This window comes from Peromyscus maniculatus, chromosome 5 (assembly GCF_049852395.1).
Source record: "Peromyscus maniculatus bairdii isolate BWxNUB_F1_BW_parent chromosome 5, HU_Pman_BW_mat_3.1, whole genome shotgun sequence".
In the NCBI taxonomy this organism is placed as follows: Eukaryota; Metazoa; Chordata; class Mammalia; order Rodentia; family Cricetidae; genus Peromyscus; species Peromyscus maniculatus.
In genome coordinates this window covers 86,436,922-86,457,274 of record NC_134856.1, presented here as the reverse complement: position 1 = coordinate 86,457,274, position 20,353 = coordinate 86,436,922, and the positions used below count along the sequence as shown (strand labels likewise).

Sequence of the window (20,353 nt, the reverse complement as noted above, 5' to 3'; positions counted from 1 at the left end):
GGGTGAGAAGTTTCAAAACAGCAGGGGAAATATTGCAAATCCTTTGTTTCCCAGAATTGAAAATACTTACTTTGCCTTGAGTGTCTCCTCCTGAAAATTCCAGTGTGGATCCTCCACCAGTTGCAATTCTCTCAATACCCTCCCAGGCTTGTAGGCTGCATTGATTATCATGCTAAGAACCTGTTGGGAGGAAGATACAAAATCAGCCACAACTGTGTCCATTCCTGTTGAGTTTGACAAGAATGTGTTGAAAACCACGCTGTCGACAAGAGGTTTCCGCCTTACATCTCATTAAGCGAAGGGCTCTGATGAAGCCTAATAGAACACTGAGGCAATATGGAACTAATTCACCAATCGGAAAACACAAACCCCATCCACCCTGGCTTGGAAATTCAAAACTGCTCACTAGCAGGAGTACCTGATGCTCCAGAACTCATCAGTTCATTATTCTCCAACTGGATGCTTCTTCACTAGGGTCCTGAGACTTTCATTCTGTTTTTAAAAACCTATGTTGGGGTCTGGAAAGACGGCTCAGTGGTTCAGACCAGGTATCGCTCTTTCAGAGAACTTGTATATGGTTCCCAGTGCCCATGCCTAGCGGCTCACAACTGCCTGCACTTCCAGCTCTAAGGGCTCCAACACCCTCTTCCAGCTTCCACAAATGTCTGTATTCCTGTGCATATCCCCTCAAATACAACTAATTAAACATAAACGTTAATCTTGTACTTCTTTATGTAACCAATGAAGAAAATAATATGTTTGAGCTAACACTGTGGGGGAGACTTCAGATACCTGTAAGAAGTGTTAGGAATTCCTGAAAGCTAATAATGCCTCAACTTAATGGACATTTAATTTGATAGTGTTCTTGGGTGTGTATTTAAGCAGTAGCCTGGGGCATTTAACATTATCCAATATTATATATCTTCAAATAACACGCTCAATTCCAAATCTGAAGTCCAAGAAAATAATCATACGGTAATTGCCTATAGCAAAGTACCCAGAATGACCAGATATTTCTATACTATACTATTCAAAGGAGCAGATTCTAGAGAAGAGAGGTGTTTGTAGCAATTCTCAGTGTGCTGATTTACTAAAACAATCGTGGAACTTAGACCTCTGGGCACTGGCCTCTCACTAAGCAAGCCATGATTTCCTCATTTTTGTGTTTTGGAGACAGCATCTCATATAGCCAAAGCTGACCTCTAACGCTGATTATCCTGCTTCTACCTCTCAAGTGCCGAAACTCCAGGAATGTGTCACCATGCCTGCATAATTAACTCTAAGCATTCACAAGCTCTGCCATACTCCACGCTCCTGATAGCCAACTTCATCAACAGTATGAAGAAGTAAACAGGAAGTCAAGTGGTAAATTCCACAAAGTGGCCGTCTGTGGCAGTTCCATGGGATGCTAGGAATACAGACAGGTAGGAGAATTTCATGGTACCACCCTCTTCTCAAGTTTACCCAAGTCCAGAAAAGGTGTAAATAGTCACATCAGGCTAAAGGCACACAGACTGCATGTGTGGTGACCACATAGGACAGAGAGTGAGAAAAACAGTTCCAAGATGGATAAGTACTGCTGCCGCCATGCCTACTTGGGTGGAAATCAGTCAACATAAAGGAGGTGACATTAGGAAAATATTGCCTGGGATGGATATACCCTGATAACCTCTGAAAACAATGAAGCTTTCAGAGATAGGGATGTGGTTTCATTGGCAAAGTGCTTGCCACACAAATTTGAGAATCTGAATTCAAGTCCCAGTACCTGCATAAAAAGTCAGGAAGATATCCAAAGTCGACTTCCGGCCACCAGGTGTACTTAAACGCATATACACACACATCTTCCCATACATGTATACAAACATGACCACTTACACCTCCCAAAAGAGAGAGACAAATTGCATTAAACAGTTACTATGCAACCCACTTTGCCCTAGGTGGCCCTGGGCTTTGTTCCAATGGCCCAGACTATCCCCAACAAGAGGCATACTTGAACCCAGGGGGTTAGATGGAACAGCAAGGCAATACAGGATGCTGTGGTGCGTTTTGTTTTCTGCTTTAAAACAATCACCTGATTTTTCTGTTTGCCATCAGTGCAATTTAAAAACTGAGTTTAAAAATAAATCTAATTAGAGCTGGCCGCAGTACCAAGTGAAGTATTTATCATCAGGCAATCACATTTCAGTTCCTTCTTTTCATTGTGACTAGCGGAGAAAACCCCAGAGCTGTGTTGTCATTTGCTGCGTATCAGAATGCATTTTGTGACTGTGAATAGAATCAGAACATGCCTTCCAGAGTTCAATTCAGCCTAGAAAGAAGCAGCAATTAAATTTGAAAAAGCACCCAATATAGATTTTTTTCTCATGGCTTTTCCCAATACCAACCCATTTGTCTTCAAATTCAACAAGGGTTCTAGAATGCTAGCATGCTGATATGCACAGTGGCTGTGTCCATGATTGCTGAAGAAAATAGAGCTACCCAATGAAAAGAACAACATGGGTGGGGACTGGGGAAACTTCTCAGTGGTTAAGGAGATAGGCAGACAGTGTGAGGACCTGAGTTTGGTCTCAGGACCCACATCAATGCTAGTTAGGGGTGGTGGCCCACCTGTGATCCCAGCCTCATAAGACAGAAAGAGGAGATCCCAGAGCAAGCTGGCTAGCCCAACTAGCCATATGATAAGGGTTTGACTGAGATGTGCTGTCTCTATGAATACAGTAGAAGATGACACCTCAGGCCTCCAAATGCATTCACACCCCTCCAGGTGCATGCCAGCACCTACGTAAATATGCATATATGCGTATGTGCAGTACACACAAGCACACAAATGGAAGAATAAGAACTAAGTAGATAGTTATTGTTGTCACTAGGCAGAGTTAAACCAAACGACTTTGCCTTGCAAACTATCAGAATAAAATGCAGTATGTTCTCCATAAGAGATTAGAAAAAGCATAAAGCCCACCCTCAGCTAAGGACACTGTCAAACAAGATGTCTGAGTAACTCCAAAAGAAAATCCACACCACAAAGCAATGGCTCACTGCATCCTTTGGAGTTTGGGATGTTGAAAACATATTGCCATAAGCATGTTCCTCTCTAATGGGTTATGGGAGAAAATCAATGACCTCTCTAGTTGGATACATCTGGGATCAAATCTCAGTTAGATCCCTGTGAGGCTACAGGTCTTTGGGCAAAATGACTTTCTCCATTTGTATGTAGAGTACTTTCATTTACCTGGTCATTTTCCCTATGGTTGCTACCACATTGAGCTCAGCCTCTGGGACCCTGCAGGGACAGGCTCCTGACACTATTGGTCCCCTGCTTATTTGGTTTCTGCCACTTTAGCTAGGAACTGTAGAAAGTTCTCTTAAGGGCTGTCCACTTCTCTTGCAATGAATTGGGTCTGTAAGGTTCCTAAAGGCCCAGATGGTACAGGCTTGGTCCCAATGCCAGGCACTGAAAGGTACTAGGATCTTTAGGTCACTAGGAATGTGTCCTGGAGTGGGATGAAGGAATCCTAGCCCTGTCTTCTTTCTCTTTATCACTTTATCACAGCATGGAGGTGAATAGCTTTCCTCCACCAAGTGCTCCCCGCCATGATGGACTATCTCACCAAAGAGCCCAAAGCAACTGGACCAACTGGATCATGACTAGAACCTCAGCAACTCTGAGCCCAAATATTCTTTTTTCTTTTAATAAACCGATGGTCTCAGGTACGCTACAGTAATGAAATATGTCAATACCTACATAGCCCATTCTTTTTCTCTCTCAGGTCATCTTTCCAAAAGTCCCTCCACAGAAACCTCTTTTGAGTACCCTCCGCATAAGACCACTTTCCTTTCCTCATCATCAGCCCTCTCCCTTATCACTATACTGTCAATCTAAGCAGGCAGAAAGCAGGGGCACCATGCCACCACATTCTCTGTAGCTAGACTGTGACTGGCACTGGCAAGTAACTGATCGACTTTTTAAATTTTGTTCAGTAAATTTCAATATGGAACCAGAAGCTAGAGCACTGAAAATTAATGACAAGAATCTATCTGATACCATACAGTAGGGTGAATGGGGGTTCAGGAAGGAGATAGCTTTGGTTTTAGATTGTCGTTGATACAAAGTCCTCCTCTATGGTATGATGTGAAAGTTCAACAAGTGTATCATGTCTTCCATATGGGAAAACAATAGAGAGGGCCACAGGAGCAAAAGCAGCTTGCACTATCCTTTAGTTGTGCATTGCAGACATTACCAGGCATCCCACAAACACCTGCATCACAAGCCAGGCACATGCATTATCATGAACACGCTCACCCAAGCCTGCTGCATTATTCTTAATGGGTTGATGTTCAACATTAACTTCCGGCCGTAGCAGCAAACGCACAGCAGAACACCTTCATGAGGCATGTGTGCCTCCGCCTTTGATTCTGATGACTGTCTTACCTGGGATTCAGCGACACAAGGCTTTTACTCTGTCCAGTGTTACTGGGGGAAGCCATTACTATCGAGATTCACAATGGGTTACTAAGAGTGAGTGAGTATTGAACACTTAGCCGAAATGCGACATCTATAGTGCTCTCTCCAAGGCTCAAGTAGCACTGTGTAAGAAGGGACAGAAGGAATCTAGGATGGAGGAAGGGGAGTGTTGTGGGACGCTGTCTTCTGGGAATGACACACCCATTGCATTCTTTAACACTTAGCAGCTATGGTCACCTGCATAAGTCTGCATAAGTCTGGGAACAGAATATTCCAGATAGAGTAGAGGGGTACATAAGAGGCTCTTCCCTTCCCTGAGGATTTATGGGTTACTTAAGGGTTGCTGGGAGAAGATTCATTTTCTTCAGTGGTGCAGTTGTGGGCAAGGTGCCCATCCTCCTTTAAACTACCACTCACCCACATTACTATAAGTCACCCTAATTCATTGGTCAAAAACTATTGAAGTAGAAGGGACTAGTTGACAATAGGAAGGTATCAGTAAAAAGGGGGATGGACTAGATGGACATATTCAGGGGTGAATATGATCAAAATACAATAAATTTACATATGAAAAGGTCACAATAAAATCCATTGTTATTTAACAGATGCTAATAAAAAACTAATAATTAATATAAGACCATCCCTGTTACTTAAACGCCAACTTCTGTCTGTTTCACTGATGAACATGGCTTAACAGCCATCCTCATTTGCCATCAGCTCTACAAATAGACCACTATCTGCCTTCATACATTAGAAATGGATAGATGATAAATAATGAGACAGATACAAGTATTTGATAGATGATAATGATGGTAATAGAAGGTAGACAGATACTATGATAGATGGTAAATAGGTAGACATATAGATATAAATAAGTAGCTGTAAATATATAATAGATACATGACATAATGATGATATATAATAGAGTTAGATGATAGATGAGGAGGAGGAAGAGAGAAGATAAGTGAGACAGATATAATCATAATGCAGCTAGATGATAACTGGATAAATAGATAGACAGGCTGACAGGTGCTAACAAACAAAGACGAATTAAAGACACAGGTAACAAACAGGTATAGATGGTGGGAGAGAGACAAATTGATGGAAAGTTACAGAGTTTGGATACTAAAAGACAAATAATACACAGACAGATGGTTAGATAGGCGGATAAATTGGCAGGGGGCAGATACTGAGATGGGGGTAGACAGGTGAATGTGGTGATAATTGAGTAGGTGAACTAAGACTGTATGGAGCAGGGTTATATCTGTATTTCTTCAATAAGAAACAGGATGCCCATCTTGGTGGACCTGATACGTACTATCACACTCAGTCTCTTGACCAGACTCATGCCTACAAGTCTCATGGCTTCTTCACAACCTCAACTCACTAGAGTAGAAAGTCACACAGCAAAGAAGTGATATACTCGGGGAGGCTCATCACCTCCAAGGAAGTGATACCCTCACAGAGGCTCATCACACCTATCCAAGGAAGTGATACCCTCACAGAGGCTCATCACACCTATCCAAGGAAGTGACACACTCATGGAGGCTTATCACATCCAAAAGTTTCCTATAGGTACAAGCACTGTGAACCTTTCTCCTAAAAATTAGCAGCAGAAAAAGAAAGAGGGAAGACAAGATTGTGATATTTTTGTGTTCTAGTAGACATTTACAATATGTCGGTTTTTCCTCTATTTATTTGTTTTTTTCTTTATCTCTACAGCCCAGGCTGCCAAAGAAGAGAGGTCAAACCTGTGTAGAGCTTATGCAATCACAGAGTGACAGCCAGCTGAATACATCCTAAATGATGTGGAGAGCATGGAAAGGGACCCCCGGAGTCTCCCCGTTTGTAATGCCATGTTTCTTTTTTTTGTTAAACACAGGGTTTTCAACCCTGGCAGATATTCTAAGGCAAATGCCTTCTAAGAGAAAACATAGAGAATAAACCTTCATGTGCCACCCTGGGATTCTATCATCACAGCCTGCTGAGTTTCCTTAAAGACAAAGGAACAATTATTCGCCACATTGAGTATTTTCAGAGTCATTTCTGCCGGCAACACCTGGGTGGTACTCTCCCATTTCATTATCACAGGTTGAGATACTCATCCCAGGACACAATGACCTGAGTTAGCAGATGAAACATCCTGTTTCTCTAGTTTCATATCCCTGCTGGCTGGCTCTCCCTTTAATATGAGGATGTGCACACCCCAGGAACACACTGCATATAAACCAAATGCAACAGGTAGACGAGGTGATTCAGGGGATGGCACAAGATACTAACAGTCTTAGAATAATACTACATAAAATGGTTTGTCTATGTGTCAGGGACCTTGGCACACTGGAGAAGACAGCAAGTTAGAATGATTTGTTATAATGGATGGTCCCAACTGGCAATGATTTGACTGAGCATGCAGGTTTATGACAAATGTCATCACTATTATCTGTCCCTGATAATTCTATGATGCCCATAAAATGGTCCAGCATATAAGGAGTCATCATAAGACTTGACTTGATGCATAACACCAGAAGGTCAAGACCCACTCCAGGTCCCAAGTTTACTTTTAGAGAATGTTGGGAGTTGAATGGACTCTGGCTCCAGCTTAATTAAATCTATCTCTTCTCAATACCATCTCTGAAGTCAAGGTCAGTCATACATTGCTTTCCGAATCTCTACAAAGCCCTCCCAAGTCTAATACCCAGAAAACAAGTTGATGCATGCTTTAGCCACCACTTTCTAGAAGCTTCCTTCTCTCCAACATATAGACCCCCTCACACATATCTCAGGACCCCTCTCCTCAGCTTGCAGCTAGCCTTTCCAAATACCAGTCTTGCATCTGCCTACAGACACTATCTACTTAGAGCAGACCAGCCACAGAGAAAACAACTCCCGTTTCACATTTTCTGAAGATACAAAAGTGTTTAAATTCCCAATACTGCCGATGGCCCGGAAAAGCAAGGCATCTGTCTCTGCTTCAATTACCTCGTTCTCTTTAAGCAAAATGAAATTTGAAGCCATGCAGAGGCTCTGGCACCAAAGGAAGAGCATTAGCATAAATATTGGTTTGGTGGAACTTACATTTTTCTTCCACTCACAGAACTGAAGCGCTTGATTTTTATTTATTTATTTTTCCTTCCATCTTGCTGCGCATATTTTTAACCATCAGCAAAAATCAACTTTTGTCATCAGAAAACTGCTTCTGGCTAGGCTTTTAAATTTGGTAGCTGGCAAGCTATCAGAAAATGATTGGGAATAACCACTTTTGACTTGAAAAACAAAATCATTTAGTCAAGTAAGATAGCCAGCCCCTAAAGAGAGAATAAAGCCAAGCTCTTGTTGGTGGTTAACGTGGCTGGCAGATGATAGAGAGTCTCCCGTTAGCAACCAGAACCTGCCATGTGAATTAGGCTTGCAGGCGCCTGCAAAGAAACTAGGTTAGTCACTGTATTTCTGTCAGGTTTGGCGTTCCTGACCTGTCAATCAATACTGGGCACTAATACAGGTAAACAAACTATGCCACCTTAGCCACAGTCCAATCACGTCAGCCTGCTGGCACTCTGAGAAATCCCCACGACCCAGGCTTCACATTCAAACTGCTTGGAATACCAAGAAAGCTACTCCCACACAGCTTCCTCTGAGCTCCTTGGTGCTACCTGATGGTGAAGCACCAGACAACCCTGAATCCTCTTGGGTTTTAGTCTTAAAACATAACACACCCTTTTATACCTATTGGTTAGCCACAGCCTAATGTCCTCGGCTCCAGCTAGGCCTGGCCTGTTGGCCAGAATCTTCCCCAGATGCCCACCCATACTGTACAGTTGAGTTTGTACTTTACCTCTGTCAAGCCAAATGTTGCCTGGACATATCTTAGTCCCCCTACCCCCTTCCCCTCTGCTCTCAGAAAACTGTGCACCCACCTCTCTTTAGACTACACCTACGATTATTTAGCTTTGGATCATATAATTTCCCCAAAACTAAATGGGAAAATCAGATAGACAGAAGGCTAAGAGGGCTGGGTCTGATCCAGTGGTTCAGACAGCGATAGCACCCGGCTCCTAGCAGCTGCCTGGTAAACAACTGGTCAGTGGGTAAATTCTGTAGCCACAGAATTGTGCTCTAAAGAGCATTCATCCTGGCAGCGCAGCAATAAAAATGTCATAGTGATACCATTTTTCTTAGAGAGAGCCCTGGTATGTGCAGGGTGAGAGCGGAGAGTTCCTAGAAGAGTCCAGAAACTATTCTATTATCCCAGTGGGTTCACCAGATACCCCCTGAAGTTGGACCAGTAAGATGCAGTAGAAGCGGGGCTGGAGAGACGGCTCAGTGGTCAAGAGCACTGGCTGTTTTTCCAAAGGAGCTGGGTTGAGCCAGGTTCAATTCCCACACCCACATGGTAATTCACAACTCTCTGTAACTCCAGTTTAGACATTCTCACACATGCAGGCAAACCACCAATGCACACACAAAAATTAATAAAATGAAGTTGGTTTATGCCAGGCAGTGGTGGTGCACATCTTTAATCCGAGTACTCAGGAGGCAGAGGAAGGTGGATCTCTGTGAGTTCGATGCCATTCTGGTCTACAAGTAGAGTTCCAGGACAGCCAGAGCTATTACACAGGAAAACTGTCTCAAACAAACAAACATGCAATAGAAGGATTTCCAATGTCCATTTACTTCCTCGTGGTTAGCCTCTACAGTAGGTCACCTCCCCAGATAGGAAGGAAATGGGAAGTACTCTCTGGGTGCTGGGTAGCCGGGGCTTAGCCTGGACCAAGCAACAACACAAAACTTGTGAACACACTTAGAGACCAGGCAGGTTATTACTGTCTAAGTACAGGTACCAGGCAGGCACTGTGGAGAGAGAGAGGACCATAAAGATGCCATGTGGGCTGGGTTGGCAGCTCAGTTGGTAAAACGCAGGAGGCCCTGGGTTAGATACCATCACTACATAAAAACTTGGGTGGTGGTGTGGTGGAGGGAGAGACATAAGGAATTTTAGGTCACCATTGAATAGGTAGTGAGTTCAAGGCCAGCCCAAAATATATGAAACCCTGTCTTTAAAAAAGCAGAGAAGGAAAAGAAAAGATATTAGCCACTCACTCCTGCCTATGAGGTCCCTTGGCTGTCCAAGGTACCTTCTTCCTTGAAAAGCTTCAACTATTTGGTCCTGAGTGCTCACTCGACATCCTCATTCTCCTGTCTTCCTAGAACATTTGATTTAAGTACATCACAACATATCCCCCCTAATTCATGGGGGAGAGCACGTTGTTTAGACTGTGAGTCTTTTATGGTAAGGATGTCGCTTTTTCATCTTCGAATCTCTAGTGTTCCATCCCCAGAGATGAGAGGTGCTTTTCTGGATGTGAACTAAACAGAATCGACTCAAGGGATCAGACATCTCCTTTGGCAACTGAACACAATGTAAAGCTCTTGTGAGAACAGTTCAGATAAATGTCTTACCTCTTTAAGCACCAGCACACACTTGCCAGGCCCCACTGACTGAGGTAGCTCTGCAATCCTCCCTTTGTTCAGGAAGGGGCCTGAGAAACACCTGTGGTTGACGAAGAGCTGAGGACAGCAGTACTTCCCATTGACAGTGCCTGCTGGGAGAGAAGAATGACAGGGTGGATGCTGGGGATTGCTATTCCATGACTTACAGTGCTGTCAAGACCTGTGCTGGATCCAAAGATCTCGTCTTGACTGGTAGAGAATCTGGAGTGGAAAAGGGCTCTGAATGGTCCCTGCTTCCCCAAGAGCTAGAGCTGTTATGTTTCTAATTGGGCAGCTTGACTTGAGTTTCAAAGTATGACACAGAAATGTGGTTTTCTCCTTTGAGAAAGGTGCCCTGTGTCCTAACACCAGCACATTGCCAGGTCTGTAAAAGTGTCTTAAGATGCTTTTACACTTTTTAAAGATACTTTTACACTTTGCTTATTTTTCCCATTACATCAACACAGACTTTTCTGTAGATTATACAGCATCTGAGATACAGAAAGAAGCAGACTGTAAGAATGACTAACCAGGAATCATTACAGAGCCCAAGAACAGCTACCGTCATAGAGATAAGATCCACTGTTCTACCCCAGCAACTCCCCTCATTTCCCTTATAAAAGGGATTCTCAATCTTCCTAATGTTGCAATCCTTTAACACAGTTCCTCATGTGGTGACCCCCAACCATAAAATATTTTCATTGCTACTTCATAACTGTAATTTTGCTGCTGTTGTGATTCATAATGTGAATATCTGATATGCAGGATACCTGGTATGTGACCCCTGTGAAAGGGTCGTTTGACCCCCAAAGGGGTTGTGGCCCAAAGGTTGAGAACCTCTGCCTTAGAAATAACCCTCACCCTGAAAGATGCTATTCATCACTCTCACACAAATTAATAAACTACTTCTCAACACATGGAAGTGTGCAGTAAGTGATATGCATCTGGGGTCTTTACAAAAACATCTAGTGGATGGTTTTCGATCACATATTGTTAGCTTACTTAAGTTTCCTAGAGTCACAAGTCAATAAAACTATATCAAATTTGCCAACAAACTCAAAACATTCAGTTTTCACTTCTATACATAAGTCACTGCTCTTATGGATACACCAGTTTATTTGTCGTTCCTCAGCTTTTCTTTAAGTCATCCAGTAATGACTTGAGGAATGTGTCTTCAAAAATCAACTTCTTGCCTATGAGCAAGAGGGACACTGGCTTGTCCATCCATCTGGGTAGACACACTCTTAGTAAAGATGACTACACTGCTCCCTACAGTGACAACCCGCTGACATTCCCAACAGCATCGTGTTAGAGCTGCTGATGTCCCACACCCAGGCCTAGGAGGCATTGCCAGGCTTCTCCGCGTTGCCAATATGATGGAGAGAAAATGCACCCCACCGATGGCTTTTGAATTCCTATCCTTTGACACACTCAGCGGGGCATATTGGGTCTCTAGCTCTGTAGCCCAGACTGGTGTAGAGCTCAGAGCTCTTCTGCTACGGGCTCCCAAGTGCTGGAATAACAGCTGTGCAACACCACATCTGGCTTGATTAAAATTTGTTGGTGTTTATAAATACATAATGAAGTCCCTTTTTGGGCTAAGAGAACGACTCTCTGGTGTCCTCACTCAGCTCTTACCCAAGATATGCCACAGAAACAGCGGTATTTCTTCAGAAATACAACTATTTGTGTGAAGGTAATTTAACAGTTCAGAAAGGCTGGTTTCTTAAACTTAAGACCCAGTAGATAGGTAGGGATTTTACCCTGAATGTATGAAAAAGAGTAACATTACTGCAGTGGACTATAAAACAGTAGCTGATGTGGTTTTCCAAAAGAGCACTTTGAAATTTGAGTTTTATAAAACAAGCTGGATAATTAACTTCACAACTGAATTTCCTTATAATTTTTGGTAGTATTACCCAGACTTTTAGTTAAATGTTCATCTAGTCTACTTATAAAATTGTTCCCTTTACTGCAAAAAGAACATCAGCTAATGAGAGTAATCATACCATGTAGACCATAATCCTGGAATTCAAAGCAGATTTTGTTTGGTCAAGAACACAGAACCCCCCAAGTCAAGTACCAGTTCGTGCAGACATATCTGTAGTCACATTTGGTGGTCCAATGGCAGCTCACAATTGTATCTCACAAAGATGTAACAGTGTGTTAACAAATCTATCAGTCACAATTATCTTCTCAGACTCAGGTTTCCATGAATAAATCAACAGTGAGTGGGATGTAAGAGTCACTGGGGCAAAGGTGCCGGAGACAGTGACATACTTGGAATCCCCGTACTCAGTAGGATTGAGAGTTCAAGGCTAGCCTGGGCTTCATGGCAAGACCATGTCTCAAAAGGGTCAAGTGGAACTGTGATAAAATGTCAAGAAAGGAATGCCCAACACTAATGCTCAATGTTTTCCCTTTCTTCACCGTGGTCCATGACACAGAGTGCCAATCTGATTTGTAATGGCCAAATAGCAAACAAATCCTTTTCCTGAGGATTACAGGACCTGTCTACAGCTCTTAATCCAACAGTAGTAAAGATGAAATACAACTTTAGCTTAATAAAAATTTTAAAAAGGTTTATCTGTTAGTGAGTAGCAACTGAGGAAGAAAAAATAGGCTCAAAGCTGAGATGCAGTGACTGAAACAATACGCATGTCTCCAGTCACAGCTACACAGTGGCATGAGATCGAGTCCTTCAAGGGGCCCATTTACCTGCAGTGTCCATGTGAGGGAACAAGCAAAGGTCATGAGGTATTTTCTCAACAGGCACTGTGGATGACAATCTGTGGATATAGAAAATCAACTATTACAGGGCACAGAAGAAAGGAGTGCATTGTGAAATTTTTTCATCACTTAAAATTACTATGCTACAAATTCAAGATAAAAGTCATTGTAAGGTAGGCTGTGTACACAAGAGGAGCACCAGTAAACTAAATAAGGAGGTCATTTTGGAAAATTGGTTTTCAAATCCATTTGATGACCCTAAAAAGTCTAGGGCGCAAGTGCCCCCGAGTGGCCAGCCCTGATCAATGAGTTTCTTCTGAACTTAGTATAATGTCTTCAATTACATTCTAGATACAACTGACATATAATTAATGTCAGACTTTCCCACTGTAATTGTCTAATTGAAAACAACCTTGAGGTGACTTTGGGCATTCTTGCTCTGTGCCTATGAGGGTCACGACCATACTAAAAAGACTCAAGAGGAAAAACTAGAGACTGGTGATTGTTAAAATTTTAATTCTGGCTTGTTCTGTTAAAGTTGAAATAAAAAGTTCATAAATAAATCCGTGTGTGTGTGTGTGTGTGTGTGTGTGTGTGTGTGTGTGTGTGTGTGTGTGTGCGCGCGCGCGCACATGCGCGCGCAGTCTTACAGAAACATAGGAAAGCTGGGACATATGAGGGCTCATCTGTGCTGTCTGCATAGCAATCATGGTTTTTGAAAATTGACCTAAATGTCAAATAAACCACAACAGATATCTTACGATAGGGAGGGGTGCATCCTCCACAGCAGTGGATAACAGACCGTGTGGTTCCTTGATGCACAGAACTGGCATCAGCTGGGAATTTGTAGAAATCCAGACTCTCAGACCACACCCCAGATAGCTTAAATCAGAAATCATGAGGACAGGGCCCAGCAATCCATGTGAGGTGAGAGAATCATGAATCCATGAACCACAAATTAGGACTCAATCAAGAGTCTCTTGTTAATCTATCTACTTCATGTTACATAGACAAACTGGAGCCCAGTTACAAGCCCGACCCATGGCATTCAGTGATGATCGCACATAAAATATCCTCAAAGCCATTATCCTCAGTCAATTATTGGTGCAAATATTTGTTTCATTTTGATTTATTTGTAAGCCTGAATACACGAAAAGGTGCTGTTTTCGGTTAACTTTATAACCATATGTTTTTGTTCCTTAAGAAAACACAATCACTTCAGGTAGACAGAACATTTGGATGTATTTTAAATACCTTATAATGCACAAAAGACTCACCAGAAGTTCCAATTTTTCAAATACACCCTGCCCACATGAACAACACTTTACCTTAAAACATTCATTCCCCAAAAATCGCACACCATAATGGAAAAACCCACAATTTTTACATGAAACCAAATTTAATATTTTTTTAAAAAAAACTCAGAAGTATTGTTTTTAAATGGGAATGTTAAGATGTCAAGGGGTAAAGCAGCTTCTCACATTCAGCCAGCTGCGTCACAGGGGGTTCGGGGTGACACTGAAGTCTTTTGCCACTAGGCGCTCAGGGTCAGCAAAACAGATCACCCATCTATAAACTACACTTGTCATATGAGGCCACCAAGAATCGGTACCAGAGACAGTAGTTTCCATCAGCGTGGAATAAAAAGTAAGAAATAACCATGGGGGCTGTAGAAGGCTTTGAGATTGGACTCTGTATTTTGCACATAAAAACTGCGCAAGGAATAAAAGCTGTCACCATCGATGATGACATGCTTGTTAGCTAACGCCCCAAGAAAATCACACAGGCTCTTTATAGCTAATCACGCAATTTGGGAGGGGAAAAAAAGGAAGAAGAAAAACATACTTTTTTTCCGGCTGTACAACTGCAATCTTTCTCTTCTTTTCTACTGTAAAACAGGAAAACAAAATGAAAACGACATTGTTAGTGAGGTTAGTCCTTTTTTAATAGCTTAGTGTAAAAGTGCACCCTGTTTTATTTATTTAGAGACAGGGCCTCATTCAGGCTAGAACTGGATATGTAGCTGCCAGCAACCTTGAATGTCTGGTCCTCCAGGACCCCCCTCCAAAGTGCTAGGATTTCCTGGGTGCACCACCACTCCCAGTTTGTGCAGTGCTGGGCCTGACCGAGCTCAGGCTTCAGTGCATGCTGGGTAGGCGGCCATGTAGGTATGCACTGTCTCCACAGAGCTGCTTCCCCAGCCCCTCATTATTTCTGACTAGGACAGGAATCATTTCTCTAAGCTTTTTCAGCCTCTAAATAATGAGGATAGGTTTCGAGGACAAATCCTTAATTATTATTATTTTTTATTAAGATGAGTCCTGTGTCTATTCTTATAACTAAAAAGTTGCTGAAGTCAAGCCACAAATTTACATACTATCTACTAGCATAGAAGAGATATGGTTTTATCAAGTATGAAAATTTTGTAAGTACATTTAATCTTATCACTGCACTGACTATTTAATGTTAAAGGTCACTTTTAATAAGGACGATAAGGAGAACACATACTGCACTGCACATAAACACACATTAAGATAAATTGTTGCAAGCTCGACAGAAATTGTGATAAGGTAAAGAATACTTCCAAAATAATATAGCCCCAAGTCAACCTCAGTGAAAAGAAAACGCTGAATTAGTGGGAGGGGAACAGGCAGTTCGCAATGTGCATGGTCAAATATTCAAATAAACCAGCAAATAACGATCTGGGGAGAGGAGAACACACTCTGTCACTATTTCTTTGAAGACTGTTTTCGTTTATAATTATGCAAGTGTGTCTATGTGGGGTTATGTGTATGTGAGTCCAGCCAAGGGTGCCAGATCCCTCGGAACTGGAGGTTCCGGTGGTTTTGAGCCGCCTGATGTGGTGCTGGGAACCGGACCCAGCCCTTTCTCCAACTCCAATATTTGCGTTCATTCCTCACGCACACACTGTGCTGCACAGGAGGCAAACGAACTCTTATCCCACCAAACTCCAACAGTTGCAGAAATCTGATTATCGTTAACAAATGCTATGACTGGCATGGTGGCGCATGCCTTTAATCCCAGCACTCGGGAGGCAGAGGCAGGCGGATCTCTGTGAGTTCGAGGCCAGCCTGGTCTATGTAATGAGTTCCGGGACAGCCAAAGCTACATAGTGAGACCTTGTCTTAGAAAAAAATGCTGATGTTAGAAAATGCGGAATTATCTGAATCAAGACTGATTAACAACAAAAGTGTATATAAATCATGCTAAGGCCTACCTTTTTATAAAGGTGATAATCATTTGTTAGAAATAAATATTAACAGAGGAACTGGAGAGATGGTCACTCACATGTACATATATCCACACATAAACACATACATACACACAAAGTAAAAAATAACCTGGGGAACATAGTGAGACCCTTTCTCAAAAACTGGGGGAAAAGAAAATTAAAAATATGATGTTTAATCTCTGCTTTCCCAAGTCAAAACAATGAATTACGTGGCCTCCTTTAATTGTCGCCTATAAAATATGTCCAAATGTCTGTTTGATATCACCACTTAAAGAATAATTGAGATAATAATAACATAGGCACTCCTTAGGACATCTAGGACCTTTATTTTCACAACCTCCTGTACCAACTCCCCCATTTATTCACCAAGATTGTGGACACTATGTGTTCGATCATCCCATCCCACTGGACAACACTTACAAACTGTTTTTTGTGGTGTAGTTAAAGGGTAAAAATTTGCTTCACACCAGCCCACGGGGAATATATCCATGGAATCCATGTCCACAATGACCTCTGGGATTGGAGGTTGCAGACCTGTGTGGAGAAGAAACCAACATAATGGGTACCAAAAATTAATAGAAGGAAACACACACACACACACACACACACACACACACACACACACACACACACACACACACACAAAAGCATCCCTAAGACTCAGAAATGCATTCCTGCAAATGTTTTAAAAAACGATAATAGCATAGATGATGGCTTCTATATTGTGTAGTCTTAAGATGGGTACAAATATTGAAATTACTTAACGGTGAGAATCTGAGATATTTCAAATAAAACAGGAGTTTGGGGAAAAGATATATATTGCCCTAAAAATGAGGAGAGAAGAAGGATGCTGGGAAAAATTGGATCAGAGCCAGATATGCTCAAAAAGGGACCAGATGTCCCCTTTCCTAAGAGTAGCTGCGAAATTAAAGACATGTGGTACAACTTGTAAGCCACCATGACAGAATTTGTTCCACACCAAGCAAAAAGTAACTGTCAACTAAATAAAAGCAAACTTTACAGCCAAAAGCAACAACTGTAGGGAAACCACTGTTTAGGAACAGACTAGAGATAAGGCGATTTCCTGAGAGGATGTGTTTGTCTCTCAGCTTTGACTGGAGTGACTCGTATATGTATGTGTATGTGTATAAGTATGTGTGTATTCATGTTTGTGTATGTGCAGTTGCATGTGTGTGAGTGCACTCCCATGTGGAGGCCAAGAAGTCAACCTCCAATGTCACTGGCCACACGCACCTGTACCTTAGTTTTTGAGATAGGGTCCCTTACCCTGAGATCCTAAGTAGGCTCACCAGTGACCCTCAGGCATCCACCTGTCTCTGCATCCTCATGTTCCCCACCCAAAGGTTAAATCCTAAGAGCTTATTCACCAGGCCAGGCAGCCTGGTCAAAATGGCGAGCTCCAGATTCTGTGAAAGACCATGTCTTGAGGAAATACAACGGAAAGAAAGCAGAGGAAGGCACCAAAGTCCCTCCCTGCCATCTGTACAGGTACACGCAGGCTGTGAATAGGATGAATGAAAGCAGCTGGAGTGTATGCATATGTCACACACATATATACCATAGCAAGGGGGGGAGAGAAACAGAGAGGGAGGGAGGGAGACATACACACACACACACAGTAAGAGGGAGGGAGAGGGAGGGAGGGAGGGAGGAAGGGAGGAAGAGAGAGAGAGAGAGAGAGAGAGAGAGAGAGGAGAGAGAGAGAGAGAGAGAGAGAGAGAGAGAGAGAGAACAAACACATGCTCAAGTAAGCAATGTGGGTATCACCCACGAAAATTTTTCCTGACCCCCATCTTTCAAACGCCATTCTGGATGGTGAGTAGCAATTGCTTATTTACTTTTATCAGCCTTATCAATTGCTGTGTTTATCACAGAAGTGTAGATACATCTGGCCAGATTCCAGATAACCTTTTGAGGGCAAGCTTATTATTTCCAAGCCTGGAGACCCAACAGCTTTACGAAATGATGCATGTGTCCAGGACTCTTGCTCGCTTGCTCACTCCAGCACTGCTGGGATTACAGAAGCAAGCCCAGAGGCTTCATCCAAGACTCGAGGCATTACCTGTCACTTCGTATGTAAGCACAACACACTGCATGGAATTCTTGAAGGAACAAAAATAGTTATGAAAAGAAAAGAAAACATCCTTCTAGACGAGACCACAGCTGAGCTCTGCCTTTGTCTCGGCTGCATCTCCTCAGCATCACTTTCACTCTCACACTTGGGTGGAAGTCCATCTCAAAACCCATTAGGAAGCAGACAGCCCCTCCACGGGAAAGTGTTGAAATAAGGTAGGGTGTATTCAAGTGATGGAACAATCTGCGGCTATTTAAATATTTAATGTAATGATCTCCAAGATGTGTCGTGGAGTGAGAAAAGACAGGCTGAGCCTGTGAGTGTAAGGCACATAACGCTGTTTTCAAGGGGTGAAGACATGTCTAATTATGTATGCATGAAATAAACCTGAGGGTAAATGTGAAATACTAACGGTGGTATCCCCTGAGAAGAGACCATCAGTGAGATACTTTGTGGGTTCTGTACCTTTGTGGATGTTCTCTTTTACACACGGCTTCCACAATCTCCAGCACAGTCAAAAAGAAAAGAAGTTCTTAAGAGATGGCGGCCCCTGAAACTGCTATTGGTTTCTGTAACAAACTGTATTTATTCTTCCTGTTTGTTCAGCAGCATCGAGGGAGCAAAGTGCACAAGAGGTTGTGAATAGACACTGTGCTGGGTGCGGTGGAGAGGTGGGAACAGGGTCACACAGAATAGCTTATAACACTAACAATGACATTAGCGTGTTCGAGGGTACTTCCTCTTTCTAATGGAGAGAGACTAGGATCCTTGAAGGAACAGATTTGTGCAGGAAAGTTGCTACCTCAGCTGGAACTGTGGACGTCCCTACATCAGCAACCCTCAGCACCGGCCAGGCTGGAGCTGCTTGCGTCACAGTCAGACTGACGACTAATGAGCTCATGCAAGAAAATGAGCTGCAAGGGTGAGAAACAGAAGCACCACGTCTATTCAGGAAGAGAGTGCTATTCTGACTGCGATGTTTTAACTCCGAATAACCCATGAGCTTCTCACATCTTAATAATCTTGCCAATGAAGTGGCCAGGTCTGTGAAGAATAAAGAGATGAGATGGGGCTGAGGAGATGAATGACTCGGCCAAGTGCTTGCCACACCGGCACAAGTCTGGCTCGCCACCACTCGAATAAATTCTAGCTGGGCTGGGTGGTCTGTCTGTAATCCAGACCCATTGGCAGAGGAGACACAGGAACCCCCGAGGAAGCTGGCTAACTATACTACCTGAATCAGCAAGCTCTGGGTTCAAATGAGAGAATATGTAAGGTGGAAGGCAAATAAATTAACACCAATTTCTGGCCTCTACATGCAAGTGCATACACACATATGCATGTGCACACACCTATGCATGTGCACCTACATACATATGAACATATGTACATGCACACTGCTACACACATGCAGGCAAATAAAGGACAAAGCAAATCATTATAGAATAAGATATAGGCATAAAAGTATTAGTATTAGTAGTAAATCTTGCACAAAACTATTTTCAGACAAGTACTGCAGGACTACCTCCATGGGGGTTATAGGAAGTTCACAGAGACAGAACAGCAGCGGCTAAAGATGGAGTGAAATCTGTGGGAGTTTAGGGCAATGGGTACCAAGTTTCCATCTGAAGATAAGAAAGTTCTGCAAATGGATGCTGATGGTGTTGCGCAATGATGTTCATTAATTTAATACCACATGCCCAGGCACTTCAAAAAGTTTAGTCAAAAGAGTAAACTTTACATGTATTTATTTTACCACAATTTTTCAAAGGCACAATACCTTTTACAACTAAAATTTCTAAATTTTAAACAACTCTGAAGTTTCTTGAGCAATCAATGTATTAAACACTGGGAATTTGAGCTGAGTACCATTGGGTCTCCCATGAAATGTGCAATAAAGTTCTACACACAGATAAACGGGTAGACAATGCTTAATCCACACACTCCCAGATGCAAAAGGATACCAAATTTTACATTTCAGAGTGCCATTATGACACTTTATAAAGAAAGCAATCCAGTATGAAATTTGGTTATTTTGTACAGTCTCTTAAAAATATTCATAAAGTTACTTTCAGACCCCTCCCTCCATCTCTCCTTCTCCCAACTTGTCTCTGAGAGAGAGAGAGAGAGAGAGAGAGAGAGAGAGAGAGAGAGAGAGAGGGAGGATGTGATTTCACATTTCGATGTGGATCCCACATACAAGCAAATATTCAAAAATCCTAAAGACTTGCTCTCAAGCACTTTGGATAAGGGACTGGCATCTTATACCTCATAATGTATCCAAAAGAAAGGATTCTGAGAAAGTGGTGCCACAAAAGAGGCC

The 20,353-nt window shown here is 42.5% G+C and overlaps 1 protein-coding gene across 6 annotated transcripts in view; it reads right to left on the bottom strand.

Annotated features, from left to right (window-relative positions):
- Sfmbt2 (Scm like with four mbt domains 2) overlaps window positions 1–20,353 on the bottom strand; it is a 187,508-nt gene that overhangs the window by 31,111 nt on the left and 136,044 nt on the right. For 4 of the 6 annotated variants that reach the window (XM_076572819.1, XM_076572820.1, XM_076572821.1 and 1 more), the window contains 5 exons: window positions 16,356–16,469; window positions 14,528–14,570; window positions 12,671–12,741; window positions 9,923–10,065; window positions 71–180 (listed from right to left, as the gene is read on the bottom strand). In XM_076572819.1, coding sequence (XP_076428934.1) covers window positions 71–180; window positions 9,923–10,065; window positions 12,671–12,741; window positions 14,528–14,570; window positions 16,356–16,469 — 481 coding nt within the window. Of the gene's footprint in view, window positions 1–70; window positions 181–9,922; window positions 10,066–12,670; window positions 12,742–14,527; window positions 14,571–16,355; window positions 16,470–20,353 lie in introns of those variants that run through there. The other 2 variants (XM_076572822.1, XM_076572824.1) reach the window with 2 other exon arrangements.